Source organism: Selaginella moellendorffii, unplaced genomic scaffold (assembly GCF_000143415.4).
Source record: "Selaginella moellendorffii unplaced genomic scaffold, v1.0 SELMOscaffold_40, whole genome shotgun sequence".
NCBI classification, from domain to species: Eukaryota; Viridiplantae; Streptophyta; class Lycopodiopsida; order Selaginellales; family Selaginellaceae; genus Selaginella; species Selaginella moellendorffii.
The window spans coordinates 240,951-254,368 of record NW_003314301.1 but is presented as its reverse complement, the minus strand read 5'-3'; the positions used below and the strand labels follow the sequence as shown (position 1 = coordinate 254,368).

Below are 13,418 nucleotides of genomic sequence, written 5' to 3'. Positions count from 1 at the left end.
TGGAACTCAAGCTGTGAGTTGGAATTTTTGTGCTCTTGGAATGATGTTTTGGCCGCTTTGCACCATTTGGATACATGATGGATGATTGAAAATTTCGTATGTACAGTTCCTTGTCAAAATAAAAGTGGCTCGCTGGGACCACTTTGGATGGGAAAGAAAAAGAGGTCTTTTTCAGGTCACAAGCGCGGCAGCATGAGAATTTGTTTGCCTGGAACTTTTGGAATTGGTTGCAAAGACGGGCATTTTGATCCAGACATGAGAGTTTGTGTGAGATGAAAGCTCGGCTCTTGCGATGCTCCAATTCTTCGCTCTTGGTGTGATCTTGAGCCTCTCTCCACAAGCAAGTGATGGACTCACGGATCCACAAGATGGTTTTTTTTTCTTTTTTTGTCTGGATTATGGTTTCATTCTTGTCTAACGTTTCTTCCCTTGCTTTATCAGTCTATGCATTGCGAATTCTATACGAGAGCCTCCGGTCACCTTCTGTGCTTGGATGGAAGCCCCATGGAGGAGGAGATCCTTGCGGAGAGCACTGGCATGGTGTAGAATGCTCTGGGGACAACGTAATTGCAATGTAAGATCTGGAAGAAAACTATTGTGTTAGCTCACTGTCTCGTAAATTTCATCTTTTCAGACGACTCTCGGGTCTAAAGCTTCGAGGATCTTTGGGCTACGCACTCAACAAATTCACAAGCCTTTCCATCTTGTAAGTTTGTCTAGATTTTGTAAGCTTTTAACTAACTTTGAAAAATAATTTCTTGAAGGGACTTGAGTAACAATCACATTGGTGAAACGCTGCCCTTCGAATTTCCTGCTCGTGTTTCTCATTTGTAAGTCTTTTTAACTATGAAAATTTATCAAGAGAAAAAGGATATTATTTTTAAAAATATAAATGTGGTCTCTTTTTTTTTTCAGGAATCTGGGAAACAATGTTTTTATTGGGCCCATTCCTTATTCAATGAAACGCTTGATGTCTTTGACAAGCCTGTAAGTTATACAAGAGTTTACTAACAAATTTTTAAGTTTTACATGATTTGGAGCAGGAATCTTACCACCAATTTTCTTTCTGGTTATGTGCCTGATATTTTTGAAAAGCTTTCTAATCTTCACACATTGTAAGTCTTGGCAAATTAATTTTTTATTAAGTCTTGCTAAAAACTTTGAATTCAGTGACATTTCAAATAATAATTTTACTGGAGAGCTCCCGGACTCATTTAGTTTATTGAGCGGCTTGGCAACCTTGTAAGAAAAATCAAGCAGATTTTCAAACATTTCATCCAGAATCTTAGATAAATATTAACAGGCATATACAGCAGAACCAACTCAATGGAACACTGCAACTTCTGGAGCATTTACCTCTCAAAGACTTGTAAGAACCAGTCTTATTTTTCTTTAACTTTTACTAATATCTGTGCTCAGAAACATTGAAAACAATGATTTTACTGGCAAGCTCCCTGTTGGCCTACAATCTCTTCCAAAATTCAGGCAAGCTTCTTGACCATATCATTAACATTGGAGAAATATGACATTATAGGGGTGGTGGAAATCGATTTGATGATTTCCCATACAATCCATCTTCCAGCCACGAAGGAACAAACGCTGCATTGCCAATGCAAGGTCCTCGACCACATGAATCACTCAAACCTTACCAGACTAGCTCTAGTTTTCTCACAGGAGCAAAGCTCGCGGGAATCATCGCCGGAGCCATCGTCGTAGCTTTCGTGCTTACATTCTTTGTTTTCACGCTAAGCAAGCTCAAGAGAGTCATCGATCATGGCTCGCAAACTTCCACAAACACAAAGCTTCTTCCTTCACTACCATCAAATGATCCTTCAGGTCTAACAAAATATCAAACTATTGTCTACTAAAGTTCTTGTTTCAGGCAAGGAGAAAGGTGACAAAGAACAAACTTTGTCAAGCATTCGACCACTTCCAATGGAAAAGTACCATCCTCCAATCCAGAAAACGTCCGGGAACTTGGTCTTGTCAACAAAAGCCAAAGAGTTGGATCATCACATAGCAGCAGCTTCGTTTTCGTGCGTGGAGATCCAAGCAGCAACTCGAAACTTTGGAAAGCACAACTTGATCGGCGAGGGATTGCTGGGCAGCGTGTATCGATCAGAATTTCCTTCCGGCCAGGTAACAAAGCTCTCATATAAGAACTTTCGTTAAGATCATGGAGCAGGTATTTGCCATAAAAAAACTGGATAGCACGTCGAGCTATTTTAAAGACGAGGAAACTCTACGAAGAATTATATCCAGCATTTCCAGCCTCCGACATGGAAACATTGTCGAGCTATGTGGATTTTGCGTGGAAAAGAACCAGTGTTTTCTCGTGTATCCATACTTCAGCACGGGAACTCTTCACGATCACTTGCATTCCTCTCCCGAGAAAACTCTCAGTTGGAACCAGCGAATGAAAGTTTCTTTGGGTGCTGCTCGTGCTCTAGAGTAAGTCTTCTTTCTTTTTTTTCTATTCTACCAAAAAAATCACCATTTTCTTTTTTATCTTGAAGATACTTGCATGAGGTTGCTTCTCCAGTGACAGTCCATCGCAACTTCAAATCGGCAAATATCTTACTCGACCAGGAATTCAATCCTTTCGTGTCTGACACTGGCCTGGCCGCTTTGATCCCACTCAGTCTGGAAAGACAGGTAAAAATTCGAGAGATCAAGAGGAAAAACTTCTCACTGTTTTAACTTCGATAGATTTCTTCCCAAATGTTGGGATCATTTGGATACAGCGCTCCAGAATATGCTTTGGCTGGAATCTACACAGTGAAGAGCGATGTTTATAGCTTTGGAGTTTTGATGCTGGAGCTTCTAACCGGCCGAGAGCCTCTAGACAGGTAACTCGCAAAAGGAAAGTTAGAAAGCTTACTTGGTGATTTAAACTTTGTAGCTCAAGGCCGAGATCCAAGGAGCTCTCTCTGGTAGCATGGGCCGTTCCAAAGCTCAACGACTTGGATACCTTGGCAAGCATTGTGGATCCAAAGCTCGAAGGCATGTATGCTGCCAAGGCCCTCTCTCGCTACGCCGAGATCATAACACAGTGCGTCCAAGTAAGCTGAAAAAAGTCTGTACCTGGTAGAGAATCCACTTTTATTTTCGTTACAGGCAGAAGCAGTGGATCGACCTGCCATGTCTGAGGTGGTGCAATCACTGGCTGGACTGATGCAGCGAGCAGGCACAAACAAGAAAACGGTGTCCCGAGAGATGCCTTTGCAACAGAGCCCGGGACGAGCACCTTTAAGGAACTCTGGAAATGAAGTAGCGTCAACATCGTCACCGTCATTTGAGAAATCGTTTGAGGCTCAAAACTTATCAGATTCTATCAAGTTCTCCATGTAAGATAGCGTGATTAGTTTGAAGATCAAGTTTCTGAAAGCTAGCAGAGAAAGCTAGATTATAGAAACAGCTCAAAACTTTCTTGGCAAAGCAGATTTTAAATATATTATAGACTAATCTTTATTTAATTCTTTCTGTCTAATCATTAGTTCAATTAAATGAAATACTGCCAAGATTAAGTCAAACTTGCTAGATGTGTTTAAAGGAAAGAAAAACACATCTAGGTTAAAAATGCTAGTCTTTATTAATTTTCTTTTTCTTTTGGTTTTGATCCTAGATCCTTCATCCAGTTATGGCTTGGAGTGGCACCCAGATGGAAGCACAAACACAGCAGATCTTTGCAACCAAGAGGATTGCAACACGTATATGCATTCTGCATTGGATCTATTGGCTGGAAAAGTATCAACTTTAATTGTAAAACTTAAAAACCAAATAAATAAAATTGGTATGGATTTATGTATGCCATTTGTAATGTCCTTTTGTTTGACATGGCTACCACGCTCTTCATGTCTTGAAGCAGTCTTGCGCTTTTCATTCTGATCCGCTATATAGCTCTGCAAGCTTCTGTTTCTTAACGACGTTAAGATCCATGAGATGCAACCGGTAGAGTTGACAAATCCAGTTTTTTTTTCTTTGCTTTTTTGCTTTGCAGCGATAGACCATCGGATCATTCAGGAAAATCAAAGCTGCCCACTGACAATTTATTACTACAAGTAATGATCGTTGAGGATTTCACACGTCGAGTATTTCTTCACGCAACTCCTCTCTTTTGGCGAAAGAAGCTATCGCTGTCCCTGTGGTCCACCGCTTCTTTCCACGCCAGGCAGACGCATCTAGAGCTGAGCCTGTGCGTGCATCGAAAATTTTTTCGAAACTCTTGCACCATTCATGCACAAGATCAGTAGTTCAGTGGCTGTCTGACTTCCGTGCAAGATCTTTAACCTGTGAACTAACGTTTAGCGTAGCTTCAGCCAATTATACCCAAAGCGCCCAAAATTCCTCACATCGGCACGAAGGTCGTTATGAACCTCAAGCTATTGTAAAAAGAAAACAGCCAACTTACAAGACAAATTCGTTCTTCTCTATGAGACAGATAGATTATTCGGAAGAGAAAAATCACATACGGACTCCTGGTGGTTTTCGTCCTGCGGTCTTTCTCGGCTGAATTTATATGCTTTGCTTCCACACGATCCAAATGAAAACGGTTCTGCAAAACGAAATTATTAAGACGCACGAATCGGGGAAAAGGAGAGAGAAGTTTTCTGCTGCTCAAAAGCAGTGGTAAACAGTGTCCTGTGATTTCGTAACCTGCGAAAACGCCATTAGCCGCATCACCTCCTCTTTGAACTTGCCTCCTCCACCTCTTCATTAGCTTGCGCAGTGTTTTTATGCTAACAAGGAACACACTGATAGCACAAAAAGTCCAGACAACTAGTCAAACCTGGTCAGCTCGAGTCCTTGAAGCATGGAAAGTTTCTCATCTCAAAGGGTGGCCAGTGCCAGAAGACAATCGGTCTATGGAATGTTAGAATCATAAACACGAGAAGAAGAGAGGAAGCCTTATGTTGTTCTCCATGGCTTCCGAGCCAGCAAGTTGAGCGACATCAGCCATAATCTAAGAATGATACTCGTTTCTCATCTAACCTCTTGAGGCTGACCCCAAGTTCCGGGAAGAAAAAAAGAAAACTCACAGCAAGACATAGTTAACCAACCTCGACAGAGCGCAGCACGAAAAACTACCTGCATCATCAAATGCATCTAGGAAACCAATCTCGAGCCAAAGAGCTTATCGGGTTCGATGAAATTCCATCTCGTATTCATAAGAATCAATGTTCTCAGGACGAGTAGATCAATGCGACAGGTTAAATACTACACAGAGCTCACGAAGGAACCGGAACATCTGGAAACATATCAGAATCAGAAGAAACCCCGAATAAGAGAAAGTTACCTCCACACTTGAATCCTTTGGGGACGTGCCTCCCACACTTTTTGGGGATCTGAGCCGCCAGCTTGACGTTGATTCCAGTGATGCCTTCATCGTCTCCTACGTGACCGCACACACAGTCGGGATCCACAACTCTCACGACCGCACAACATTCTTCCGACGGAGGCGTTGGCTTGTCACCAATCACGGATGACAGACAAGGAAGAAGCGTTGTGAGGTCGCAGTAGTCCGCACTGGCTCCATACATCGCAATTGCCATAACGGCGACGACGAGCAGCATGGAAATCCTCTTCATCTTCCTACTCGCTCGCCTCACAAATGCTGATCTCCGTGCTTCTTAAATAATCAGCACTGCGGCATGCGGAGGTACGTGAAAGAATTCCGTGATGACAAACTCCTGTTACACGCGGGGTGGTCAGATTCACATCTTAAGGAAAAACATCGACGTGTACGTACAGGATTCTGAGGAGAAGCCAATGGAAATCCTTTGCACGGAATCGGGACGTCGCTTCTTGGGAAGACGAAGGAGCCCCGTGACATGAAGCTCTGCGACAGCTTTGCAGAATCTGGCTCTGTTTTTAACCAAGTTAAGAAAAGAAACAAAGCGAAAACCTTAAAGCCACTTACTGGATGGATGCTACCGCTGGCTTTGGAATTTCGCCTTCCGAGCTTGAAAACACTTTTCGCTTCGCACCTCGCTTCCTACTTGTCTCAGCTGATTTGTTCTCAGAATGCAAAAATTCGAAGGATTGGTACCAATCATGGACATTAACAAGCTCGTTGTGCTCAAGGGACAGAGCGTACCTACACACAATTAACTATGAGTTAACAAACATAAGCGTTTATAAAAACTCTTACGCAAGAGCAGTGTCGTGGAGAGAGAACGCCGGAGAGCCATTACTAGGACAGCACTCGCATTTCAGCGTGGCCTGCGACGAAAGAAGGTCCGAATGGACACGCTTACGCGTTTCTCCCGTCATTGCCTGAAACAATATGAATGAGCACGCTCCTTGAAAACGTATTAAGAGAAATCACTACCTGTTTCAGTGCATTCACATCCTTAAAGCAAAACACATCATGAAATGGTATTGATTCAGGTGCTACAATGTAATCCCTGCACAAAATCAAGCAAAATGTCTGCTATTGTCCAAGACTCTACCACAAATACCTTTGCAGGCGCTCCAAAAACTCCATTGCCATCCTCATCGATTTAGCTTTCTGGTCTCTAAACTTCGATTTGAATTAGCTGCGTCACAAGATAAAGAAAACATATCGTACCCTTTCGGCTGTTCGGTTGGCTTTGGATCGTTGCAGTGTGAAACACTGGGTGGTGAACTGCACCCCATAAGAGCTCTCATCCTACGAGTTGTCATTGAGGGAGTGCCACAGAAAGACGACTGCAATGGAGGAGCCACATCCGCTGGATCGGTCGACGATAATTGTTTGCGTAGAGCTTCGAGATCTTTGCTGCACTAGCAAACCAAACCGACGCAGCTTACTACAGAAATCAGTGCGTCTCTCTTACTTGTCCATTATGAGAAGTCAGTAACGCCCATTCTCTTAAAAGTTCCGACATGGTCGAGACAGCTAAATATCTGCATAAAGAAGTCAGGCGTATCTTGTATGCCGGAATAAGACTTACTTCATTCTCTCAGTTATCAGAGACAAAACATTTTCGTCCTTGACCACTGCAGAGAATTTTGAAGATGTTAGCGCCCCGTAATACACGTCTGCAAACTTAAACTTCATATGTAACCCAGCTGCGAGGAAACACTGCAGGAAAAAAAAAGTTATAGAAGTTGGAACACACAAAATCTCAAAAAAGCCCTCACCTGAAAAGCCATGCTCCAACACCGTCTATTTGCTTTGTAGCTCCAAAGTGCTGCTGCAATCTTCTGTGATATATCGCCACTGCCAAAAAGCCGGGACGCGCGTCAACACGGGAAAAAGACCAGCAAAAAATCACCCTTGCGAAGGTGAAAGAATGGACGCATATTTCAAGTGTGCAGATGGAAGCTTCTTGCAGAACTTTTCAAACTCCACCTGGAAAGCAAAGAGTGAAGACCATGAGATTGATTCGCGCGGCGTGACCTGACTTGTAGAATCGACGAGATTTACGCACAAAAAACTTAAAGGCTGCTTGGAGAAATGCTCCATACACGAAACCTGTTTAATAAAATGGATAAGAATACAATAGACATTATAAAGTACCTTGAGAAGTCTGAGGAAGGAAGTAACAGTGTTGTCATGCGAATAGAAAAATTCATAGAAGTACTTCACCACAGCCGTTCCCCAGGTAAAAACGAAAGGCAAGTCAATCAGAACAGCCTGCACGACCGCTTCTAGCCTGTGGAGAGGCGATTTCAAATAAAAACTATGAACATGAAGACGTCCGGTCACACTCGCTGGCAACATCATTTGTAACGAGTCCTCAGTCATTGCCATTCCCATGATAAGAACAAGAGGAAGTTGTGCAGCCCATTCACTGGAAACGAAGAAAAGAAAGCGCGTTAAGTTAAGAACAGGAAGCCACAAAAACAACGTTACGAACCTCAAGATAACTACAAGCTCTGCTAAGACGGAGCTGTGGGAATGCTCTGCGTCCTCGACAATGACAACCAGTGGATATTGCTCATTACAAGATTCCTGGTGCCAAGCAGCAAGAATTTCCATGTCTGTAGTCTGAAACGTAAACATCAGGATTCCTCAAGCTCAAGACAAGAGAGCCAAACCTCAGGAGTGATTCCGGTGAACTGCTTGAAAAGGCTTCGCAGAGGAGAATTCACGCCATGCTTGCCAAGTAAAAGGTGAGGCTGCAAGCGAGCAACACGGCACCTATTTTGCTTCTGCAAATGCGAGCAAAGGCCATCGAAAATGGCATGCGTGTCAGACGAGTCCACGGATCCTGCAAAAGAAAATAAAAAGAGAAAAGGATGGATCCATCACTAAAACAACGGAGGAAAACACAACATTACCTGAAAACAGCAAAGCGGAACTAAGCCGAGAGGAGCTTGCGTTGCGAGAGCTGTACAGCTTTATTTGCTCTTTGCAAAACTGGCTGTTGCAAATCCACTGCTCAATGCTGCTAAAACAATCCGCATTTCCATCCTCGAGGGTAGACTAAAGAAAAAAGATTTAAAAAACCTCGAAGGAAAACGTGTTTTCTACCTCGACAACGCTCTCGACGTGCCTCCAGAATTTATCAAACGCGTCCTTGCGCCATTGCTCGCAGCATTCAGGCTCATCCGGAAGAAGGCGCGAGACAACCCTGTCCTTCCTCGCCTTGCTTTTCGAGCTATGAAGGACAAAGCAAGACTTCCGAGGGGAAAACCACAGCATCGCGGGTCACACAGCCTGCATTCTCCGAAACTCTCGCTTACCTGCAAGCGATTGTCGTCAGGCGCGCCGCACTCCTCCTCGGAGTCCTCCGCCATAGCGCCAAAACCCTAAAACACAGAGTAGGGTTTAACAGGATTTCATATCGAACAACAAAGCTTTGGTTCAATTGCTCCAAAGATCAACATTCGGAGACTGTTTTGCAAGGATGGATTATGCTTCATATTAATCTCATCAACAATTTTAGCTCTTGAATATTTTTTGAGAAACTGCTGTTGAAAATGATAAAAATGCAGAATGCATTTTTTTATCCAATCAAATAAAGATTTTGGAATACTTAGGTTTAAAAATCTTTAAATTTAGAAGTTTACAATATTATTCTTGTGTCTTTCTTCTTTATGCTCCAATAAATATTTTACTAACTTGCCTATTCATTAATACTATTAAATTAATTTATTGAGTGTTAGTATATTTATTACTGTTTAACTCGTGTTACATAAAATTTAATAGTTTCATGATTAATAATGTCGTTAAATAATTTTTCTAATTATATTTTATATGTTGTTTACCAATTAAATTTTAAACCTTTTTAGAATAAAACAAACTTTTTTATATGTTTAAAATTCATAATATTCATCTTTCCAAAGATTGCAATTTACCACACCTTAGGGAGATAGATATTTTAGGCTTTCACCTATATATTCATCAAATCTAAGTCCAAAATAAACTTTAAATTTAAATATAACATGGTATATGTAAATAATTTACATATAATCTACAACTAAGTGAAACTTGATGATTGTGCAAAAGTAGGCACTTCAAGTTTGACCTTAGTTGTCTAAACACTTCAATCTAAATTAAGATTTTTGAACTAATTGAATATATATTTTAAATTATTTTTTATTTAATAAAAAGTATTTAAACTCCATATTTCATCTAATAATATTAAACAATAGAAAAAAGTAGTTATAAAAATGTTTTAATTAAAATTTTATTTTTATGAATTATGTAATTGTTCTTTCATGTCTTGGATCTTTATCACCTCCTCAAACATTCCAAGGCTTGCATAAAGATTAGACATGAGAATCAAATTTGCTACACGATCTTTGCCAGAACCTAGTTCCAATCCTTTCTCAAATGCAATGCATCCAATCCTTGCATTCTTCCACTTCGTGGCTCCAGCCAGCAGCGATGTCCACACCACTGCGTCGGCCTCCACAGGCATGCCTTCCACCATCGCCAAAGCTTCATCAAGCTTGTTTGCTCGAGCTAAAAGATCCACCATGCAAGCGTAGTGGTGGATCCCTGCTGGGATCCCATACGTGTAGCGCATTACATCAAAGAGCTCCAAGCCTTTCTCGACGAGCCCAGCATGGCTGCAAGCATTGAGCACTGAAAGAAAGATCATCTCATTTGGTAGGAGCCGAGGATTTTTTTCCTGGATCATCGTTTCCAGGAGCTCAAACACTCGATCAGTGTCACCATGGAAGCTATAGCCGGCGATGAGAGCACTCCAGGAGCCAATGTTTTTCCTGGAAATCGAGTGAAAAACTCGCTCGGCTTCGTCCATGCATCCACATTTCGCGAAGAACCTGACGATAGAGTTTGCGAGCATCACTTGATCTTGGAGTTTCCCTGGAACTTCTCGAATCTCGTTGCAGATCTTCTTGCCAGTCTCAAGCGCTGCTAAGTTCCCACAGGCCTTGAGCACCACAAAATAAGTTACCGCATCCGGCTGGAAGTTTTCCAAGTCTTTCATCTGCGAGTAGAGCTCCATAGCCTGTTCTTCCTCGCCACTCTCAGCATGAGCAAGAATGATAGAGTTCCACGAAGAGATTGTTCGTTGTTTTGGATGAATCCTCTCGAAAACCATCCAGGATTCATCCAGGCTTCCACACTTCGCGTACATGTCTATAAGCGAGTTAGCCAGCAATACATCTATTCTATTGTCATTGATATTGTCCATTCCTATAAATTCTTCGTGTATGACTCGTCCTTTTCCAAGACTCTTTCTTCCAATGCTCGCACAAGCCTTGAGAGCTGCGAGATAAGTTACTCCATCTCTTTGGAATACATCCATCTGATCAAACAGTTCCAAAGCCTTAGCACCATTTCCAGCGTAAGCATAGCCTTGGATCATCGAGTTCCATGAAACCACGCTCTTCCGATGGTCCAGTTCGTCAAAGACTTGTTGGGCTTCCACCATTTCTCCACACTTTGCATACATGTCGATCAAAGCATTGGCTAAGAACACGTTGAGCTCTTCGTCCCTGTTCCAAAGCTTGATCGCTTGAGAGTGAAGATATCTTCCCCGTTCCAAGCTACGAGCTTTCACAGCCTTGCCTTGGACGTAAATCGCCTCTTCCTTTTCTGCAAGGCTTGAGCAAGCCTTCAAGGCACCGAGAAGAGTTACTTCACTCGGAGCAAAGCTCCCTTCCTTCATCATACGCTCGAACAGCTCCAGAGCTTCTTCGCCATCGCCATTCTCCGCGTAGCCCATGATAATGGCCGTCCACGAAACTGTGCTACGTTGCTTCTCCTCCATACCATCGAAGACTTGGCGTGCATCGCTCATGCTGCCACACTTCGAGTAAACGTCGATCAAACTGTTGGCCACCAAAGTCTCGGGTTTCCCGAGAACTCCGCCATGAATGCCTCGAGCTCTTTCCAAGCTCTTGACTTTCACACCGACATCGGCTAGCTTTCGTGCGTCTTCCCGCCCGGAGAGAATCACACAGGCTCTCAGTGCTGCGAGAGTTGTCACTTGGTTTGGCGAGCACTTCCCTTCGTCCAGCATTCTCGCGTAGAGTTTCAAGGCCGTCTCTGGATCTCCTCCTTCCCGCTGTGCAAATCCTTGGATGATGGAGTTCCAGGAGACGATATCTCGAGCCTTCATGCCGTGGAAAACTTGAGACGCGTCCGCCATGCTGCCACACCTCGAGTACATGTCGATGAGAGCGTTGGCGACGAACAGCTCCGAGTCCACTCCCATTTCCACGGCCTGCCGGTGTATAGCTCTTCCTTTTCCCAGCGAGAGCTCTTTCATGGCGGGCTCTTTCTCCGACAGAGTCACGCAAGCCTTGACAGCAGCGAGAACGGTGACCCGGTTTGGAGCACAGCCTTCGTCTTGCATGCGTGAGTAGAGTCGCAAAGCCATCTCTCCATCGCCGTTTTGAGCATAGGCCATGATAATGGCGGTCCAGGGAACTACGCTCCGCTTCTTCATGCTCTCGAAAATTTTGCGAGCTTCCGGCAAGCTCCCGAACTTGGCATACATGTCGACGAGCGCGCTGGCCACAAAAACGTCGGAGTCCAGTCCAAGCTTGGCTGCTTCGAAGTGAATCTCTCGGCCTTGCTCCAAACGCTTTTGGATTCGAGCTAACTTTGCCGATGGAACTCTGCTTTCCGGATCTCCATCTTCTTCTTTTTCAGCCGAGCTCACACAAGCTTTCAACGCGGCAAGAACCGTCACCCTGTTCGGCTGGAAGCCGTCACCTTTCATAGCTCGATAGAAACTTAGAGCCAGATCTCCCTCTCCAGATTGAGTACACCCCTGGATGATGGAATTCCATGAGACCACGTCTCGGCGCCTGTCCAAGATCTCGAAAACACTGCGTGCTTCGTCTAAGCTTCCACACCTCGAGTAGAAATCGATAAGAGCATTCGCCACGAAGAGATCCGGTCCCAAAGTTTCTGCAGCTCGGGAGTGGATCCTTCTCCCTCGCTCAAGGCACTCGCACTTTATCACCCTTCCCTGGACGAGCGTGCCTTGCTCTTTCTCAGCCAAGCTCACGCAAGCCTTGAGAGCACCGAGAAAAGTCACAGCGTTTGCTTGGCAGCCTTGTTCTTCCATCCGCGAGAAGAGTTCCAGAGCCATCTCGCCTTGCTCGTTCTTCGCGTATCCCATCACCAAGCAGTTCCAGGACACCACGTCCCGCTGCCTCATCTTGTCGAAAATCTCGCGAGCCTCTTCCATGCTTCCACACTTCGCGTACATGGCCACCAAAGTGTTGGCCACGAAAGGATCGAGCTCGTTGCCAGTCTTCACAGCGTGAGAGTGTATCTCTCGGCCTCTTTCCAAGCACTGTCCACGCTTCGTACGTCTAGAAACTTTCGAGCTTTCTTCTTCTACTTCTTCTTCTCTCTCAGCCAGGCTCACGGATGCCTTGAGAGCAGCGAGCAGTGTCCCTCGGTTTGGATCGCAGCCCTGCCTTTGCATCCGATCGTAGAGTTCCAGTGCTAAATCCATCTCCCCTCTCTGAGCATAGCCTTGGATCATGCAATTCCACGACACCAAGTCGTGAGAGCTCATGCTCTCGAACACCCTCCTGGCATCCCCCAGTCGGCCGCATTTCGCATACATGTCCACCAATGCGCTTGCCACGAAGCGGTGAGACGAGAATTCCCTGTTGTTGATCACATCCCCGTGAATCCTCCTCCCGGTTTGTAAATCCCGTGAATTCTTACATACCTTGATCGCTGCGAGAAGAACGCCAATGCTCGGCTTGACGCCCTCGTCCACGAGCGCCTGGTAGACGAGCCTGGAATCCCTCCTCTCCATCCACCATGGCTAAACTAGGGTTCTTATAATTCCAAGCATTTAGTTTTAAATAGATAAATGACTCTCGAATATCCAAATTTAAAATCTTAAAATCTCAACCATTATAACTAGAAGCCTAAAACAATTCTAGCTATTGGATTAATTTTGCAAGATTAACCATGTAGGACATTTTCCGCGGATTGTTGCCTAGGATGTAATCTATCTGTGTGTTCATGATAGCAACGATAA

The 13,418-nt window shown here is 44.0% G+C and overlaps 3 protein-coding genes across 4 annotated transcripts; 1 reads left to right on the top strand and 2 right to left on the bottom strand.

Annotated features, from left to right (window-relative positions):
* Positions 1 to 182: 182 nt before the first annotated feature.
* On the top strand, positions 183 to 3,476 carry LOC9660172 (protein STRUBBELIG-RECEPTOR FAMILY 8). 2 transcript variants are annotated; one of them, XM_024684296.1, is made up of 16 exons: positions 183 to 371; positions 442 to 574; positions 635 to 706; positions 765 to 830; positions 916 to 987; positions 1,044 to 1,115; positions 1,171 to 1,242; positions 1,304 to 1,369; positions 1,420 to 1,485; positions 1,535 to 1,836; positions 1,883 to 2,139; positions 2,186 to 2,451; positions 2,517 to 2,655; positions 2,710 to 2,849; positions 2,903 to 3,062; positions 3,118 to 3,476. In XM_024684296.1, the coding sequence occupies exons 1-16, from the start codon at positions 293 to 295 to the stop codon at positions 3,349 to 3,351; spliced, it is 2,196 nt and encodes a 731-aa protein (XP_024540064.1). In that variant the 5' UTR covers positions 183 to 292; the 3' UTR covers positions 3,352 to 3,476. The 2 variants fall into 2 exon arrangements, with proteins under 2 accessions (XP_024540064.1, XP_002979273.2); XM_002979227.2 differs by lacking the exons at positions 183 to 371; positions 442 to 574; positions 635 to 706; positions 765 to 830 and having other exon boundaries at positions 923 to 987; positions 1,024 to 1,115.
* Positions 3,477 to 5,573: 2,097 nt separating this feature from the next.
* On the bottom strand, positions 5,574 to 8,742 carry LOC9660171 (origin of replication complex subunit 3). Its single transcript, XM_024684368.1, has 18 exons — positions 8,674 to 8,742; positions 8,462 to 8,608; positions 8,269 to 8,413; positions 8,026 to 8,198; positions 7,845 to 7,975; positions 7,505 to 7,778; positions 7,385 to 7,459; positions 7,260 to 7,336; positions 7,126 to 7,204; positions 6,936 to 7,066; positions 6,819 to 6,888; positions 6,572 to 6,765; positions 6,462 to 6,518; positions 6,332 to 6,407; positions 6,152 to 6,276; positions 5,921 to 6,097; positions 5,750 to 5,865; positions 5,574 to 5,690 (listed from the first exon to the last, which is right to left on the bottom strand). Coding segments are annotated over exons 1-18 (2,103 nt in total). The 5' UTR covers positions 8,728 to 8,742; the 3' UTR covers positions 5,574 to 5,688.
* Positions 8,743 to 9,626: 884 nt separating this feature from the next.
* LOC112349548 (putative pentatricopeptide repeat-containing protein At1g69350, mitochondrial) lies at positions 9,627 to 13,184 on the bottom strand. Its single transcript, XM_024684137.1, has 2 exons — positions 13,101 to 13,184; positions 9,627 to 13,035 (listed from the first exon to the last, which is right to left on the bottom strand). The coding sequence occupies exon 2, from the start codon at positions 12,990 to 12,992 to the stop codon at positions 9,627 to 9,629; it is 3,366 nt and encodes a 1,121-aa protein (XP_024539905.1). The 5' UTR covers positions 12,993 to 13,035; positions 13,101 to 13,184.
* Between the last annotated feature and the right edge of the window lie 234 nt (positions 13,185 to 13,418).